Source organism: Arvicanthis niloticus, chromosome 14 (assembly GCF_011762505.2).
Source record: "Arvicanthis niloticus isolate mArvNil1 chromosome 14, mArvNil1.pat.X, whole genome shotgun sequence".
In the NCBI taxonomy this organism is placed as follows: domain Eukaryota; kingdom Metazoa; phylum Chordata; class Mammalia; order Rodentia; family Muridae; genus Arvicanthis; species Arvicanthis niloticus.
This window is the reverse complement of record NC_047671.1, coordinates 45,647,238-45,666,974: the sequence shown is the minus strand read 5'-3', so window position 1 is coordinate 45,666,974 and position 19,737 is coordinate 45,647,238. Positions and strand designations below refer to the sequence as shown.

Genomic DNA, 19,737 nt, shown 5'->3' with positions numbered 1-19,737 from the left:
ATGAACAATTTTCTAGATACCAGGTACCAAAGTTAAATCAGGATCAGATAAACCATCTAAATAATCCTATAACCTCTAAAGAAATAAAAGCAGTTATTAATAGTCTCCCAACCAAAAAAGGCCCAGGACAGATTTAGTGCAGAATTCTATCAGACCTTCAAAGAACACCTAATACCAATACTCTCCAAACTATTCCACAAAATAGAAACAGAAGGAACACTACCCAATTCGTTCTATGAAGCCACAATTAGGCTTATACCTAAACTACACAAAGACCCAACAAAGAAAGAGAACTTCAGACCAATCTTCCTTATGAGTATCGATGCAAAAATACTCAATAAAATTCTCAGAAACTGAATTCAAGAAACACATCAAAACAGTCATCCACCATGATGATCAAGTTGGCTTCATCCCAGGGATGCAGGGATGGTTCAATATACAAAAATCCATCAACGTAATCCACTATATAAAGAAACTAAAGGAAAAAAACTATGTGATCATCTCACTAGATGCTGAGAAAGCATTTGACAAAATTCAACACCCCTTCATGTTAAAGATCAGGAATTCAAGGCCCATACCTAAACATAGTAAAAGCAATATACAGCCAACCAGTAGCCAACATCAAACTAAATGGAGAGAAACTTGAAGCAAACCCACTAAAATCAGGGACTAGACAAGGCTGCCCATTCTCACCCTACCTATTCAATATAGTGCTGGAAGTCCTAGCTAGAGCAATTAGACAACAGAAGGAGGTCAAAGGGATACAGATTGGAAAGGAATCAGTCAAAATATCACTATTTGCAGATGATATGATAGTGACCCCCAAAATTCTACCAGAGAACTCCTAAACCTGATAAAAATAAAATCATAATAAAACTGTGAAAGTAATTCTGTCATAAAGCCAAGTGCTGAAATGTCTTGCTTTTAGGAAGACATCTGTGCAACATGTGTAGCTATCATTTCAAAGAGCTAGAGGAACTTGGAAAAAGAAAAGTGATCAGGGATGGTCCAAAAACTACTGTAAGGTTTCTGTGACTAAGACAGTGTAATAGTGGCACATGATTAAACAGACCAGTGAAACAGAACAGAAAGTAGAGTAGACTCCATTGAAAAAGGAATTTATTATGTCCACTAACTAGTATCAGATCAAAAATAATGTTTTTGATATTAGTATAGGTGAGTAGCCATATGAAAAAGATAAAATTACAATTTTTTTTGAAAATTACATCATAAACCAGGATAAATTCCAAGTAGACTTGAGACTTAAATGCTGATGGAAATGCTAAATGATTCAACTTTCATGAAATGAAATTTGGCAATGTTTGGTAATATAACAAAATTACATACACATAAACAGTTTTTCTAAGAATCTGCAACAGAGGTATACTGTCCAGGATGTAAAATGCATATGTATAAGTTACAGCTAATTGTAAGCCGTTTGTAATTATGAAAATCTCCAAATGCTTATAAGGAACTGATATCTTAAAATTTAGTATATCTATCTATACAGTAAAATGTATTTAACTTTACAAAAGAAAGGAACTTTTTTATATGTACCATAAAGTAGTTTATTTTAGATCATAGTAAACTGAGCAAAATGAGCAAAACGTGTCCATGTGTGCCAGGCCTGGAATTATATCCCTAGCATCATCCCACCCACCAGAGGAGAAAGAAAACTGTCTGCTTTCTTCCTTGAATGAAAGAAAAAAAAAAAATGAGATGAGTTTGGTAGTCCAGGCCTTTAGTACCAGCACTTGGGAGGCAGAGGCAGGTAGATCTCTCTGAGTTCAGAGGCAGCTGATCTACAAGCACACAGAAACCCTGTCTCAACCCTGCACCACCCCCTCTTTCTTCCAAACAACCTTCTGTCTCTAATAGAAGCAGTTATTCAAAAAATGATTTTAAACATTTTAAAGATTTAATTTAATCATACTTACATGCTTATTGTTTTTGGTTTTTTTTGTAATTTTATTTATTTATTTATTTTTTTAGGTATTTTCTACTCCAGGCCATCCAAAAACAATTTACAGCTCCTCAAACTTAAAGGCACCTTCAAAACTTTGTTCAGGGTCTAAATCTCACGATGTTCAAGAAGTTCTTAAGAAGAAACAGGTAACAGTTTCCATTCTTCTGCCTGTTAAGTTCTTTAGCACCTATGCTAACACCTTTACATTTCTGTTGCTGTAGAGCCACCCAACAGGCTATGCATTCTTCTCCATTTAATACACTTAAAGATGATTAAAAAAAAAAAAAAAAAAAAAAAAAAACCTCCAAAAAAATGCTCCACAGCTACCTTCAGTAGCCACAGTAGGTTTGCATTTAATAGGTTTTGGTTCTGAATGTTAAGCTAAGGGCCTTAAGTACACAAAACACATAATCACTGAACTGTAACCACTAGGATTTTTGTTTTGTTTTGTTTGTTTGTTTAGTTTTTCGAGACAGGGTTTCTCTGTGTAGCCCTTGGCTGTTCTGGAACTCACTCTGTAGACCAGGCTGGCCTCGAACTCAGAAATCCGCCAGTCTCTGCCTCCGAAGTGCTAGGATTAAAGGCGTGCACCACCACGCCCGGCGTATTTTTTTTTTTTTTTTTAAATATGTTATATTACTTTTAGGGTAGGGCCAGGTTTGAGACAGTGTTTTTCTGTGTAGATCAGGCTGGCCTCTGTGATTAAAGGCATACACCACCACATTTTGTTTTTTATTCAAGGAAGAAAAGCAGACAATTTTCTTTTCTTCTCTGGGTGGGTGGGATGATGCTAGCAATGCAGCCTCAGGGCCTGGTACATGCTGGAGAAGTATTTTACCACTGAGCCACGCGCCCCGTACAGAGTGCTTTCTAATTCCTTTTTAAAGTCAGATAATTTTTCACATAAGTAAATATGAGTCATTATAAATCATTTTAGATTTAAGCTGTTTACATAGGGATTTTCAGTAAAAACACATATTTATATGTATGTCTCCATAGAGACATTTAATGCCCAGGAAGGTAGAAACAAAATATTCCAGGCGAAATTCTTTGAATCCTGATCATTCCTAATATGAGCTGTATCTCATATTTTAAAACTTGAAGCTTCAGGAATACGGATTTGGCCTATCATAATGGAAAGTCAGAATAGTTGACTTTTCTTTAAAGATGCAAAGAATAGCAATAAATCACACAATTTACTGGAATTGTTGGAAAAGAATCCCAAGGTTTCATTTCTGATTTTAGGGATTTTTTTGTTTTGTTTTTTTGTTTGTTTGTTTTTAGACAGATTCTCCTTGTGTCAGCCCTGGCTGATGTCCAGTTCACCTCCAGTTTGCTGCAGTTTGCGTCCTGGGCTTATAGACATGTTCTAGCCACATCCATACCCCAGCTGCCACTTTCATCTGTTTTAATTTAGGGAGGAAAGTCCAGTTTAGAGAAGAAGAAATGAGATGGGAATGTATCATTAGATTTTTTTGTTTGTTTGTTTGTTTGTTTGTTTAAATCCATTACCGGCTTCTTTGTTTACCTTATCCAGGAAGCAATGAAGTTACAGCAAGACATGAGGAAAAAGAAACAAGAAATGTTGGAAAAGCAGATAGAATGTCAGAAGGTACTCAAGGAATCCTTTGCATGCTGGACTGCTGTATAGAATTTGATTTACAAAGTTAAGACAGGAAGGCTTACATTTGCTAAATATAGGCTTAGTTTTTCCTAATTATTTTGTAGATGCTGATCTCTAAACTAGAAAAAAACAAAAACATGAAACCAGAAGAAAGAGCAAATATAATGAAGACCTTGAAAGAACTGGGAGAGAAGATCTCACAATTGAAAGATGAATTAAAAACATCTTCTACAGTCTCCACACCGTCCAAAGTAAAGACAAAAACAGAGGTATCTAATTACATTTCTCTCCTAGCTTCCTTACAGAACATCTGTAATGTGTTTAGTGCTTTGAGAGCACAGTGCAACCCATAGGCAGCCATTATAGTAGCTGGTAAATGTGGAGGGAGATCAGCAAGCAGTTAGACACTGTAGTTTTACTGATGTGATGTAAGCTCTTCAAGAAAAGTTTAAAATCCTGTGTGGACAGATGTGCTGGGGTAGAATCCAGGGCTACATGCAGTTTTAAACAGTTGCCGTTCCAGTGAGTATACACAAGCCCTAATGATCTGTTGATTGCCTTTTACATTTTTAAAGGCCTAAAAGTTTATTCAGTTTTCAGGGAAGATGTGGTTGTTTTTTTGGTCTGGGGTAGGTATCTTTGTTTATCTTTGTAGATTGTTTGAAACAGTCTCATTCTAAAGCCTAGGCTGGTATTGAATTTGTTATTCTCCTACCTCAAGCTGAGCATTGAGTGTGGCCATTACAGACATGTGCTACTGTAATGTGGGATAATTTAAAAAAAAAAATTTTTTTTTTTTTGAGATAGAGTCTCATGTATCCTAGGCTGGTCTCAAACTCATTATATGGCCAAGGATAACCTTGAACTTTGTTCCTTCTACTTCAACCTCCAGACACATGTCATCACACTCAATTTATTCAGTACTGGGAACTGAACTAGGTAGGGCCTTGTGTGTGCCTGGCAAGCTCACTCTGAGCTACACCTCTAACACACATAACTTTATTTAAATTGAATTTAATTGTCTGTGTTGAAAGAGAAATTGATAAAAATGTAAAAAGGAAAGAAATATTGTCTATTTCAGCCATGCTATGATCTCTTATTAATCAAACACACTCAATTGATTTTGACAAGAGTATAGATGTTTGATATATCTAGGTTGGGTATTGTGTTACATTTCTGATTGATATCGAGCATTACTAAACTTATAAAGCCTTTGGTTAACATTTAAAAAAAATTGTATAAAAACAAAAAAGAGAAGGGGACATGGGATAGGTGTTTTCTTGGGAGGAGAAATGGGGAAAGGGAATGGCATCTGAAATGTAAATAAAATATCCAATTTTAAAAAAAGAGTATAGATGTAACATGCTAAATTAAAGAATAATTAGAAATTCTGGATCCAGTTATACCTAATTTTATTGGTTTGTCTTTTTTTTTTTTTTTTTTTTTTTTTTTTTTTTAACCCCAGGAGAGCACTTGCTTTGTATAAGATTTCATGGTATCATAGATTTGTATTGGGATTTTTTTTTTTTTTTTTAGGTTACTTTCAGCTCTTGAAGAAATGGGAATAAGCTTATTATATAATCTATTTACATATAAACACATGCAAATATGTAAAAAAATTTACCAGCTACTGAGATGACTCAATGGGTATGCTGCACAGCCTAAGAAATCTAAGTTAGGAATAATTCCCACGGGTTGTCTTCTGAGCACCACAAATGTACAGTGTCATGTGTACGTGCTAAATATATACCTGAGTCTGTTTGTTTGAAAGACTAAATCTTTCAATGGGACTTCTCTTGAAAGCTGGATGTAGAGAAGCACTTGAACTCCCAGTACTGGGAGTAGAAACAGGAAAAGGAGTCACTTGCAGACAATCCCAGCTATGCAGTGAGCTCCAGGCCGTGTGTAAAAGCCAGGAAGGGTAACACACATTTCTGTAAGGAGAAAACGAAGGCTTTGAAAGATACAGGTCCAGGTGCTGGAAAGACAGCTCAATGGTTAAGAGCAGTTGCCACTCTTGAGGAAGACCCAGGTTTTGTTCTCAGCACCTACATGATGGCTCACAACTATCTGTAATTCCAGTTACATGTAATCCTATGTCCTCTTATCTCTCTGAGCACCAGGCACATACATCTAGGCATACAAAACACAAATAAAACTAATAGAATCTTTTAAAATGCAATCTAGATATATTAAGGATGTTTTCTTTAGTTCTAACAGGTACATATGGAGGGTTTCTTGTGTCTCTCCCTCCCACCCTCTCTCTCCCTCCCACCCTCTCTCTCCCTCCCTCCCTCCTTCTTCCCTCCCCTCCCCTCCCCTCCCCTCCCCTCCCCTCCCCTCCCCTCCCCTCCCCTCCACTCCCCTCCACTCCACTCTTCCTTTCTTAATACAAGAAGGTCTTTGGATATTGCTCAGGTTGGCCACAAACTTGCAGGCTTTAGCTTTCAACTCAGCCTTCTATTTATTTTAAATGGGACTATAGGCATATGTCATCATACCCAGCCACCTGTGCCTTTTGCAAATTACAGAAAGAACTCAGTGGTTAAGAATGAATACTGTTCTAGAGGACCCAAGTTCTTTTCCCAACACCCACATCAGGTGGCTCCCAACTGCCTCTTCAACCAGGATCTAACACCATCTTCTGACCTCCTTAAAGACTATTCAAACCCCCACACAGATGCACACACATACACACAATGAAAAATAAAAGAGCATGTGAGGGGAAAGAAGTCTTCCATAGCTACTTCAAACTGATCATTTGTCTCATAGAAAGAGAGTGGCAATAAGAGAGCACCAGCCTGAAATTAATTTTCTACTGTTCGTTACTGTTATACTTATTTAATTAATTCATTTGTTTTAAAGGCAAGGTTTCACTCTCTAACCTGGAGTGGCTCTAATTTGAGGCAGGCCTGCTTTAATCTCTGATTATAAGCCACAGTACTGGTCTTTTGTAAAGTTAATATTTCCTATATAATTTTTATTTGATTAGTTGCATTTCATTTATGATGCTTTATTATGTGAAAAGTATCTCAGTCAACTCTTTCCTTCCAGCAGAATCATTATGCTGGCTGTGTTTACAGTATGCCTATGAGGGTTCATTTCCATTGAGCACTGTGTAGCTATGGCTCCGAATAAGATCTTAGTAGTTACCTAATCTCTTCCTTTTCCTTTTTGTTTTTCCCAGGCCCAGAAGGAGTTGTTGGACACAGAGCTGGACCTCCACAAGAGGCTCTCTTCAGGGGAAGATACAACTGAATTACGCAAAAAGCTCAGTCAGTTGCAAGTCGAGGTGAGATTTAATTCATGTAACATCTCAGAAAATAGATTTTCTCTTTATGTACTTATGAAGGATTAATCAAACAATTTGTATTTACTTCCATTTTTTGTTGTTATTTAGGCTGCAAGATTAGGTATTTTACCTGTTGGACGAGGAAAGACCATGTCCTCTCAAGGCCGAGGAAGAGGCCGGGGTCGAGGAAGAGGCCGGGGCTCACTGAATCACATGGTGGTAGACCACCGCCCCAAAGCACTCCCAGTTGGAGGATTCATTGAGGAGGAAAAGGATGAGTTGCTTCAGCATTTCTCAGTAAGTTTTTAATGTAACTCATACTAACTCTTAAAAACAATGCTCTCAGCACTTTGTTTATTACAGTCTATAAATATCAAATTATTTCTAGGTTAGAAATGTTAGTTTTGAAACACAGACCTTATCAAGTTCTTACTAATGTACTTTTGAAGGTCAGAAAGTAGGTTTTGCTGCAGCATTTCATAATAATTTATCATAAACACATTTGTAGTGGTACAGTGTTCCAAAGCCATATTTGATTTTAGGATTATTTTACAGTTTACCAAGTATTTCTAGGTAAAAAAAATTAAAGTAATCTGGAATAGAGGCAAAACACAAATTATTAGGTTGTAAACATGTTTATTCTTTATACAGTGTCAACGGAGATGTAAATAGAGATCAGCTACAGACAGAGATAAACGTGTAGTATATTCTCTTTCCAGCCAGTCACTAATTCATTTAGTAAATAGTCCTGAATTAGAGTTTCATAAATGGGTTCATGTAATATTAAATGACTATAAGTATGAAAAACATGTAAAATTGTATACAATAAAGCTCCTTTAAAATTTTAAACAGAGTTTCAAGTATTCTAGGTTGGTCCCAGACTCCCATGTATACAAAAACAACTTTTCTTTTTTTTTTTTTTTTTAAAGACTTATTTATTTTATGTATGTGAGTACACTGCTACTGTCTTCAGACACACCAGAAGAAGGTATCAGATCCCATTATAGATGGTTGTGAGTCACTATGTGGCTGCTGGGAATTGAACTCAGGACCTCTGACCTCAGGCTCTTAACCAGCCTAACCTTGCATTTCTGATCCTCCTGCTTTCATCTTCTAAACACTTAGATCACAGGCGTGTACATGTACCTCATTTTAAGTGATGGTGGGATTTAACTAAGGGGTTTGTTTGTCATGGGCAAGCACTGTACAGGTATAGCCTCCCCAGTCTCCAGTGAAAGTCTTTTCTTCAAATTCAAAACCAAATCTTAAACCACCTATTATGATTATATGACTGATAAGTACTGTAGCCATGATAACCAGGTTTACCCAGATCTAGGCAAATTTTTACAAATTACATTATTTATGTGGGGATAGGAGGGGGTGCATGTACCACAGCATGCATGTACAGATCAAAGAACAACTTTCGGTAGATGGTTCTCTCTTTTATCTGTGTGTCCCAGGGATCAAACTCAGGCCATCTGACCTGGTATGGTAGCATGTACCTTTATCTATTGAGCCATTTCACTGCCACCCCACCCCACCCCTGACATCTTGAGAAAAATATTTCAACTGTATTTTATGTTAAAGGTAGTGAGGCAAATCTTGATGAACAAAGGCTTTACTCTCATTAAAATGTATATGGAGGGAGCTGGGGAGGCGGCTCACTTGGTTGAAAACATGAAGAACTGAGTTTAGATCTCTAGCAGCCACGTAAAAGCTAGGCCAGCAGCATACATCTATAATGTCAGTGCTAGGGCAACAGAGACAAACCCTGAGGCTTTCTGACAACTAAGCTAGGCAGTTGTTGAACTCAGGGTTCAGTGACAACTTCTGTCTCAAAAAAATAAGAAAATATACCAAGAATGATACCAGTGTCATCCTGAGTTCTCCACAAGCAAATATACATCTGAACACACACAGATATATAAAAACTAAATATATACTATGTAATATAAAATATAACATGTAATATACAGTCCAGGTTATCTACAGCATAAGTACATATATCTTAATAGTCTGTATGAAAATTTGGCAGATTTTGGGCCTAGAGAGACAGTTTAGCAATTGAGAGCATTTTCTGTTTGTTTTTTTTTGGGGGGGGGGGGCATGGATGGGATGGGGTTGAGATGGGGTCTCTACATAGCACTGGTTCTTCTAGAACTCACTATGTAGACCAGGCTGGCCTCAAACTTATAGAGATACTCCTGCCTTTGCTTCCTCGGTGCTGGGATTCTTTGTGTGTGGGGGGGGGGGTGGGGGGAGTTGTTGTTTTTGTTTTTTGGGGGGGGGGATTTTTTTTGTTCTTGTTTTTTGTTTGTTTGTTTGTTTTGTTTTGTTTTGTTTTGTTTTGTTTTGTTTTGTTTTTGAGACAAAGTCTCTCTTTATAAAAGTGTTGGCTGTCCTGGAACTTACCTTGTAGACCAGACTAGTCTGGAACTCACAGAGATCTGTCTGCTTCGATCTCCTGAGTGATGATATTAAAAGTGTACACCACTTCACCCAACTTAAAGGTACATTCTTGAAGAGGACTCAAGTGCAGATCCCAGAACCACGACAGGGAGCCTGTAATTCTAGCACCAAATAATCTGCTCCTGGCTTCACTTAGGTGCCTGTAATGCAAGGCATAAACTCACAGACCCATACATGCATACATATACAAGAAAAAAAAATCTTTTTTAAACGCTGGTAGACTTTTTCTGTAAAGAGCCAAGTTGTAAAAATATTACAGGGTTTTTTTAGCCTGCAAGTAGTCTCTGTCATGTTTTCTCTCTTTTCCGTTTGTGCTTTTCTTTCCTTGTTTTGACCCCTGTACTCCCCTTCCTTCCCTTTTCATTTGCATTTTCTGTTTTCACACTTTCTTGTCTTGTAGCCTTTGTAGTTTGTTGAGATGGTCTCGTGTGGTCTAGGCTACCCTCTCAAGCTCACTCTGTAGCCAGGACTTCTTTAGATCTCTTAATCATCCTGCCTCCTAGTGCTAAGTTATGGGTGTACATCACTACCACAGCCTTTGTGTGATTTTTTTTTTTTTTTTTTTTTTTAAGGCTGGTGTTTCACTTTATAGCCCAGGTAGCCTACAACTCACAATATATAGCTTAGGCTTATTTCAAATTCATAAAATCCCTTTCTCAGCATCTTAATTGCTCAATTACAAGCCTCTGCCTAGCCTTTTTTTCTTCCTTTCAATAATCATTTTAATAAAATACAAATCTTAGTTACAAGTGGTTGTGAAGGGGCTGGGGACTGAACATGAGTCATCTGGAAGAGCAGCAAGTGCTTTTAACCTCTGAGCAGGTCTCTCTTATTCTTTGTTTTTCTTTTGAGATGGAGTCCTATATAAGTCAAGCTGACGTCACACTTACGACCTCACCAAGCCTGGCCTTGGCTTATTGATCCTCTTGCCTCTAGTGCCCAGGTGCTGGGATTTCAGGATGTGCACCCAAGCTAGCAAGCTTTATGAGGAATTCCCACTACGTATTTTAAATCCTGAAGCTGGTAATTTTAAGTCCTAGAGTCTTGTTTGAAAGACAGAAACAGAACAGGCACTTTGACACTCTGTCCTTCATCTCTACTTGAAGAGATTTGGCTACTTGAAGTAAAGAAAATTGTTCTCTTAAATGTTGAGAATATTTGGACTGTATTGAGGAATTTTTCAAGTAATGGACACTAAGTTGTTTTGAGGCAGGCTCTCACACTCAGAGATCTGTCTATTTCTGTCTCCTCAGACCTGGGATCCCAGGGGTCTACCTCCATGCCTGGCTCTAACCATAAGATTTTTTACTGTGTTAGTATGGTTTATTTGTTGTACTTGGTGATGTAGGGTGGGACTTGCTTTTTTTTTTTTTCCCCATTTTTCTTGATTATAAAATAGCATATACTTGCCTCTAGATGCATCTTGTTCCTTGAAATATACTTTGAAAATGTAAGGAATCTTTTTTATTTTGCATATAAGATATATATTTATGTGTGATTCCTGTGTTTACACATGTGTGTGTACACAATGCTGTGGAAGCCAGAAGTTGACATTAACTGTTTTTTCTCTATCATTGTCCATTTTACTTTTTGAGACAGAATTTCTCCTTGAAATTTGGAGCTTGCTGTTGCAGTTAGACTGGCTGTCCGGTATTTCCCAAGCATCTGCCTGACTCAGTCCTCACTTTCCTCCCCAGAACTGGGGTTCTGAATGTTCTCTACTGCACCTAACTCTTTATGTAGCTACTAGGGATCTGAACTCAGCTCCCCATGCCCGATGACACAGCAAGTAGTTTAAGTAACCACTGAGCCATCCCCTCAGACTCTACTTTCCTCTTTTTACCTTCTCCTTTCTGTCTTAACAAAATTACATTTGTCTGTCTTGCATATGTGATATATGTGGACACACATGCTACTGTGCATGTGTGGAGGTCAGAGGAAGGCTTGCACGAGTTTGTTTTCTTTTTACCATGTAGGACTGGAATTCAGACTGCCATACTTGGCAGCAAGCATCTTCACCTGCTGACCCATCTCACCCACCTTTGATTTCCTTTTCACTTAAGGATCTTTAGAGAGACTTTAGGATTACTTGAACACAGGAGCTCCTCCTGTGTTCCCTTCTAATTTCCTACTATGTTGGCTGATAGCCAGTTTTTCCTCATGCTACCAAATGTCTACAGGAACCACAAACACCACAGCTTCTCACAAGAATACCCAAAGGCAAAAAGGAGAGTATATTTCTTAAACTAGGTTTTAAATACAATAGTCTTCCCAGTAAGCTTCCTTACTTCCCTCATCCTGATTCACATCCAGGGCTATGTTTTCATGTCTTAGCTCTCACGCACATTTTTAAATCGATCCTTTCTGAGAGAAACAATTAACTGTAAATATCCTAAACTCTTGAATTGCTCCCTGAGCTGAAAATCAGATTCTGTTAAAAAAGAAGAAAAGTTAAAGTTGTTGATTATGGACCAGTGTCTTTTATGATATGCACTAAAGAAAACTTAAAAATTTGAAAATATAGAAGGAAGTAAACAACACCCTCCTCAGATAAACCTTAGAATCTTATATGAGAGGGGGGACTGCTTTTGCCATGACACCCATGTATTTGGATGTTAGCAGGCAACCTGTGGGAGTTGGTTCTTTTATGAAGTGAGTCTCAGGGATCAAACAAGTCATCAAGTTTTGGGAGGGTGAGAGCTTTAACTCTCACTTAGACAGTTTGTTATGAATGTAACCTTGTTTTCATAAAAGTTTATGCATGTACATCATTTAAGGTCTTGAAATCCAGTTTCTTATACAATGCTTGCCTAGCATACGGTAGACCATAGGTTCGTTTCTTTTTCAAAATAAATAAGTAAATAAGATATCTCATTGACATTTGCTGAGAAGTATTTAGAAAATTGTACTGAGGAAAATACTTAGGGGTTAGGAATGTAACTCTATGGTAGACACTTGGATAGTGTGTATAAGATCCTGGATTCAATCCATAGTACTGCTGGGTGTTGGGAGTTAGAGAAAGAAACAGAGGTTTTACCATGATTGGGACAATGGCTTTTTCTTTTAAAGACTAGGTTTTATTCTATAGTAAGGATGTGTTTGGAACTCACAGTGTAGCCAGGGTGAACTTGGAATAATCAATCTTCTGTCCCTCAGTCTTTTGGGTGCTGGGATTGTAGGTGTGAGACATCAGGCCCAGATCTCATTAGCATTTGTTGTATGCATTAATGAGCTAGGGAATTTGAGAAAAGAACGTGAACATGGTGGTACACATCTGTAATCCTACTGCTTGGAAAGCTGAGGCAGGAGGGTTGAGAATTCAAAGTCAACCTAGGCTCTATGAAGGCCTTGTCTCTAGAAAAGAAAGTTATGGGGAAGAAATAGGAAGAGTCATCAGATAAACTGAGAAATGCAGTGCAATGACTGAGATGATTCATTTTAGAAATGATATGATTTTAAGGTTTGATAAATAAATACCAAGTCAGGAGTCAGTCATTGAACGAGAAAAGTATTTGCTATCCTCATGTCGCTTTGCTCAGTAGAGTGACGGTACCACAACAGTCGTGTCTATAAAACATATGGACCAAACACAGACACACCTTATTAAGCTGAGAGGCCCTGTCTGATAGATTGTTTTCTCCAGCTCATTACACTTTTAAATAGCACTGTTTGAAGAAATCCTTAGCAAAGGTGAGTGTATACTTATGTGTTCTTCTAAAATGCACTTTAGGCTACAAACCAAGCATCAAAATTCAAAGACCGTCGGCTACAGATATCATGGCACAAGCCCAAGGTACCGTCTATATCTACTGAGACTGAGGAAGAAGAAGTCAAAGAAGAGGTAAAGTCAACTATTAGAATAAGATCTGAGGCACAGAGCTGCCTTCTGTTTCTCTTTATGTCAAGTTGTCAAGTACTATGCATGTAGAATAGTCTCACTTTTCTTTTAGTTGGTTAGCTAAAACCAGCCTAGAGGTAATAATTAGCCTCTTAAAATATGAGGAATGAGTTTGCCTTTTATTTTTGTCTTCTAATTAGTTTATTAAAGAGACTATTCAGTCCCACAATGTAAATTATTACTAACTCTATCAGCTTGCTTTTAAAAGAATCAAGTTTTTCTAGTTAATGAGTATGTTCTGACTATATGGACAAGTTTACTCAGCAAAAGCAGAAATGTTTCTAAATTAGGAAGAAAGTAAGTCTCAGAACATTGTTGATATTTGTGGATAATTCTTCTTTGTGTCAAATTTTAGATTTTTATATAAGATGTGGAGTGTTGGTATCATGGGAGAAGGTAGCATATCCAAGCATATTCATTCCTTACAAATCAATGATAGATATTCCAGGAAAAATTGAGGAAATTACTGATTTTCCTCACTTTTATTAATGGAATAAAGTCAATTGTATATTTTTTTTTATAATTTACAGTGTACATATACATGTGTACATGTTTACACATACACACTGACTAATTCCTTTTAAACATCTGCTTAATACTTTGTTTTATCCCTTTGCTTTTTGAGGGTTTAACCCTGTGGCCCAGGCTGCCTTCAAACTCACAAAACTCCTGCCTCTGCCTCCCAAGTACTAAGATTACAGGAGTGTACTACATGTACAATGATGGCTGACTCCCATGTAGCATTTTATTTTCTTGGTAATATTGGAATGGAAACCTCTAATAATGTTTTTAATTTAAACAGGACAAATAGTAATAACTGTCTGTAAGATGTGTTCTGGGATGTGAGTAGTAGAAATGGGTTAGAGAGTACAGAATGACAGCCAGACAGGAAGCATACTCTCTAGTCCTCTGTCAGAGAGTTAGCCACACTGTAGTGACAGACAGTTCGCAGTGTTGTGTTGTATAACTCAAGATCGATATTAAGAATGTTGAATGTTCCCATTACAAAGAAACAAACATCTTTGTTGTATCTGGGTTGATCAATGCACAGACAATGTTTAAATGTGAAGATTGGGGTTGTTGGTTGGTAGGCAGTTTTGTTCCTTTGTTTGTTTGCTTTGCTCTGAAAATAAACCGTGGGCAAGTCTGATCTAGGTTTTTGCTAGTCTGTTTATCATGTGGCGTTTTTACTCTTCATTTGTGCACAGCTAAGCAGATATGTATTCTCCTCTCTTTAGGAAACAGAAACCTCAGATTTGTTTTTGCATGATGATGATGATGAAGATGAAGATGAATATGAGTCTCGTTCGTGGCGAAGATGAAATTTGATGCGAGTTGTGTAATTTTTAGAAATATTGTTTAGAACAACAACTTTTTAGAATTATTTAAAGAAGTCAATGAGCCAAAAATTTTTTTTCTCTTCAACACAGTAGGTTTAAGGACAGCAAGTTGCTATTCAAACACATCTCATAATTGTCTATGATATCAAATCACCAAAGGCCGTGACTTTACACAGTTGTGAAGATCCACAGGAGTGACTGGATTCTCTAGAACCTTACCTTCCACACCATCTGTTCCTGCTCTTGGTGCTGGATTACAATGTAAAGACAGGGTGTTCAGAAATTTTATTTTGGATTATAAATCTGCTGATAAAAATTTCATTAAATGTCAAAATCGCCTGGAATCTCTTAACTCTTAGCTATTATGGATGGGTCGTCAGTCAGTTGGAGATACTTGTAATTTAAATACCTTTTCCTTTCTTGGAGGGTCTTGGAAGAAAAGTAAATTTATTTTATTTTATTATTTTTTTTTTTAACCATGGAAGAGCCCGCTTTATAGTCAGTCATTTTCAGAGTTTTTGTGTGGCAAAGCTTCAGCAAAACCACCGTCTCTGTTCACAGGAGCTGCGAGCACGGAAGCCGGCTCTGCCGGACCCTCTCCTCGCACCTGCTCTGGGGCTTTGCCACTCGTCTGCCGTGTTTGGATATGTGCTGAGCATCGCTTCAGTTGTCCCACCCCCTTTAAAAATAAACCTCATTTTGCCTTTTGCCCTTTTGGTCATTCCCTTGTATCTTTCTCATCCCTTTTAATTAATAAGCCTGACGTTTTGAAATAAGTGATTCAGTTGGGCAATCAAGAATTAGTCATCAGTAAAAGGTTTAAACCAGCACCTTTATAAATAAGGGATGCTTTGATGGAAATAAAGGCAGAATTTTAGGGGACAGAGTTACTGGCTTCCCTCCCCTTTTAAATCTCCAGCATAGTTACAGTTACACAAAAGGGTTAACGGTATCTGAAGTTCTCTTCCTACATTGTAATGAGGATGGTGAGGTGCTGAGGTGGGGATCAGGAGTCTGGATAAGCTAGTCATAAATGAGATTCTAACTTGATATTGATTAGATGACCTTATATTTTCATAATTTTATAGATTTTGCTGTCTATGAACATACACACACTTTAGTAGGCAGTTTCCTTTACTGTGTGCATTTTTACTGTACACTGTACAGAGTGTCTGTTGAGTAAAATATATATGTAACTTTATGTCCTTGTGTTCTGAATGTTCAATGGAGAAGCAGAGGAGCAGCACTACACTGTACTGACCCCTGGGGAGATGAAATGATCCTGTACATAGGATGTCACTTTTTCAAGGATACACATCTGTGTTTTATAATATGTGTGGTGTGAAAATTTGAAACTTCCTGTTGGCTTCGAAGGTTCTTGGTGATCACTAACTATGTCAGGGTTTTGTTCCCTGAGGTAAGGACTGTTTCTTAAAATAGAAACAGTTCACTTAGAAACCTAAAACCATCAGGACTCTAGATTTACGTAGTGACAAGGAGTTAGATCCCACCTTCTGATCATCTTTTTCCTCTTCATATTGTCCTGGAATGATGTGTCAAACGCCAGGATACTTTAAAAGTTCGTGTAGCTTTCCCTTTGTCGTGGGACTTCCTCTCCAGGCTATTGTCGTGTTTCTGATGGCACGGAGGCTAACCTAAGCCCATACAGAAGGAACACAGTAGAACAGGGAGCCTTCCGTAGGCACCTTGCTCCTCACTTCTCCATCATCGCTGATGAAATTTTCTTGATGTTTGTGGCTCAGTCAGTATATATTTGGAAAGATTCATTGTGGTGAATATTTTGATCCTGACCATTTAAACGTGATAGAGGGAACAAAGGATTTATATATTTTTTGTACAAAGTTTTTTCTTAAACTGTATAATTTTGTAAATAATTTGTTTGGGTTTTTTTCTTTTGTGTACTAAAACTACCAGCGTATAGATTTCAATAAGAATTGTTGTATTTTTGTATTTGGAGACTGAAAATGACAGTAAATTAGTGAAGCTGTAAGAAGTCTCAGTAGACTGACAGGTGAGCAGAATGAGATTCCTTTTCATATGATTTTTTTAACCTTCAGATTGACACCTTTATGCACTCACTATAGAGAGAGTTGAGGATTTATTTGGCTTTTTAGTTTTGGGGGCAGAGGATGAACAAGAGAACGGTGCTAATGTGAGAGAGAGAGAGAGAGATCATTTTTTATTAAGGTTTTGGGTCCTTCCGTATTCCTTAAAAATAACTAAAATTCTTTTCCAATGTGTTTAACTCAAGAATGAATTAAAAATAGGGATTAATTATACTGTTATAAAACTTAAGGTTAGCATAAAATAGCCGAATATGTGTATGTGTGTATATATGTCCCCCTTTCTCCCCATCTGCCAATCCCCAACTGTTAGAATTTCTCTTAAAAGTGAACTCCACACCATGACTTGTTTTCTTGGCATTTTTATTTATAGAGATAACATTTAGCATTTGAGACAAATTCTGCTGTCCTAGTATGTAAACTCTCTGTAGCAGATCAGCAGTGAGCTGCCAGTGTGACCAGTCAGTAAGAGTTTCTAGATTTCTGCCCAAGTCTAAAAAGGTTATCCCAAGGAATGCGGAATTTTTCTCAATTTCTTCTTGGAGCATTGGGAAAATGTCATCACCAGCTGAGATAGTGGAAAACAGTCCTTTTACTGTGAAAAAGATCCCATGGCGATGGATCATTATTTCACAAAGAAAAAAAAATCATGTGAAAAGGAAGGATGTTTCCTCTTGATGTATAGTATGCCTGTATTATAGTTTTTACAAGATTGTGAACTTGTGTAATAGTATATAGGAGATATTGTTGGATTTCTAACTGTTTATACATTTAAATTCATATATGTAATGTTTGTTTTATCGATTACAATCTGAATTTCTAAGAAGCATGTTGACTTTTGCAATAAAGATGCAATATGGAATGGTTCACAATTGGGGGGAAAAGAGAAAAAAAGATGAAAATATTACAAATTTAAAAGAATCTGGAAAATTTATGAACCATTCCAAAAATTATAACAATCACTAAAAGAGCTGTAATTCTGGCTTGTTCTGGAAAGAAAGAAACGTGAGTCTGAGTTTGCATGTGAGCCCGAGTGAGTAGTGCATGTGTGTGAATGCTTTATGTACATGAGGAACTGTTGCTCAGTTTGAAGCTGCTGTCAGACCCACTTGTTGTGAGTGGTGAATAGAAGCACTCCTCCAGCAGAGTAGTCTGGACATCAAAGGAGCATGGCAGCATATGCCTGCAACCCCTGCAGCTGAAGGCTGAAACAGTCACAAGTGGAGTCCCACCAGAGATACAAAGAGGTCCCAGCTTAGGTAGAGAGGGAGGGAGAAGAAGAGGGAGGGAAACTTGGAGAAAAGTATGAAAGTGCAGCTAGGAAGTAACCTTTAAAAAGTTGATTGTTTTCATTTTATGTGTATGGGTGTTCTGCCTGCCTGTATGTATGTATGTGCACTACATCTGTTTATTGCCAACAGAGGTCAGAAGAGGGCATCGGAGCCCTTGGAACAACTGGAGAGGTTAGCTGCCATGTGGGTGCTGAGGGTCCTTTATAAGAGCAGCCAGTATTCCTAATCACTAAGCCATCTTTCCAGTCCCCCAATTAACCTTTCGTACCCATGTTCTAGAAAGGTCATGAATACATTTGTATCTCGGATACAAAGCACAAGCAATATGACAGTGATATTTATTTTAGTACTAAAGATAGTATGCCTCCCAACAGTAGGAAGGATAGAACAGGAGAAAGAAAAGGCCCTTCAGAAAAGATGGCTTGTACACATGTCAGTGCTAAATCTGAAGGTTTGCATGATTCCATGGTGAGAGAAGACAGGAAGTATGTTACTTGGACCCCTGTTAATCTTTAAATCACTATTATAAAATACCCCTCCAAGTAGCTAGGCTTTCTCTAAGAGGAATGGCCATTTTCTTTCATATTTTTGATTTCAAGAAAATACTGAAAAATGGTCAATCCTATTTTCATTCTTTTCAAAAAGTTAGAGAAGTGTCTATATAATGTGACTGGCAAAGGAACTGAGTATAGACATTCGTTTTGAATAGATCATAGATGATCGCATGTATATGGAACTCGGGGGCAGATATTCTGAACATCACTGTATGTGTCCAAGAGTAATACTGTTTTGCTAAAATGGAGTTCTGGTTAGCAGAGATTCTTGGTTTTATTGGAGTGTTCGTTTTGTTTTGCCCAGATTCTTAAGCAAATTATACTAAGCTCCCCCACCCAAATGTTTTAGGTTTTGAGCCCCAGATATGGCCTGGTTAGAACTAGTTATTGTAGACATATACGTGATGTGTGTCTGAGTTGCTTTGCAGTAGGACACATTTGTGCCATGTTGATTGCAGGACAGACAGACAGACCTGCACTTTCTGTATTTTCTAACTTCAGGAGCCAACCATCATTGGCTCAGACTAATTGCTATTCTATGTTACAAATTACTTTCTCCTCTGCTTAACTGAAGTTATGGCCAAGAGATGGTGTTTCAGAGGATCGTCTGCCTCTGAAGATGATCATCACCTGTTGAACAGTCAGACCATTCCAGTATCCTCAGACAGGAGACCTGATACAGGTACAGTTAAGGTCAGAATAGTGTCTGATGGTTATTTTTAAGGTTTTGGTCATGGAAGTGCTTTGGTAGTGTAAGATAATACGTGTGTAAAAAATGCTTTTATGTTTGTGTCAGTTCCCATTTTTCAGTCAGTTAAAACTTCATTTTAACTTTGCTAAAGTCTCAAAGCATATTGTCGCGGCTCCATTTGCCCCGAGACCTCTGCTGGGAGATGGTGATACATTCAAGTTTTCATTCAAATTATCTTGCCCTGTGAGTTGTGTTCCTTAAGGAGGCATGAGGCTGCCTAGAGGCTGTTTGAGTTTGTAGATTATATGCTGTCCTGTGTTTCTGCATAAAGTTCCAGTCCCTGTTGTGCTTATTGTCCCAACTAGAGTTACTTGCCTTGGGATTCGGTTGTTAACAGTTAGAGCCTGCAGGGGGCTCCAGAGGGTAAACTTTAAGCTTGAAACAGTGGCAGCCTTGATACCAGCCCAGATTCTGTTCTCCAATGGAAGCTACTCCAAGTGCACATGAGATGAAAGTTCACGAGACAG

At 37.7% G+C, this 19,737-nt stretch overlaps 1 protein-coding gene across 2 annotated transcripts in view; it reads left to right on the top strand.

Annotated features, from left to right (window-relative positions):
• Window positions 1–17,641, top strand: part of Rbm27 (RNA binding motif protein 27) — a 64,806-nt gene extending 47,165 nt beyond the window's left edge. For both annotated transcript variants that reach the window (XM_034518110.1, XM_034518111.2), the window contains 7 exons: window positions 1,993–2,112; window positions 3,504–3,578; window positions 3,695–3,859; window positions 6,778–6,882; window positions 6,991–7,179; window positions 13,082–13,192; window positions 14,488–17,641. In XM_034518110.1, coding sequence (XP_034374001.1) covers window positions 1,993–2,112; window positions 3,504–3,578; window positions 3,695–3,859; window positions 6,778–6,882; window positions 6,991–7,179; window positions 13,082–13,192; window positions 14,488–14,571 — 849 coding nt within the window. In that variant the 3' untranslated portion in view covers window positions 14,572–17,641. The remainder of the gene's footprint in view (window positions 1–1,992; window positions 2,113–3,503; window positions 3,579–3,694; window positions 3,860–6,777; window positions 6,883–6,990; window positions 7,180–13,081; window positions 13,193–14,487) is intronic.
• The last annotated feature ends 2,096 nt before the right edge of the window (window positions 17,642–19,737 follow it).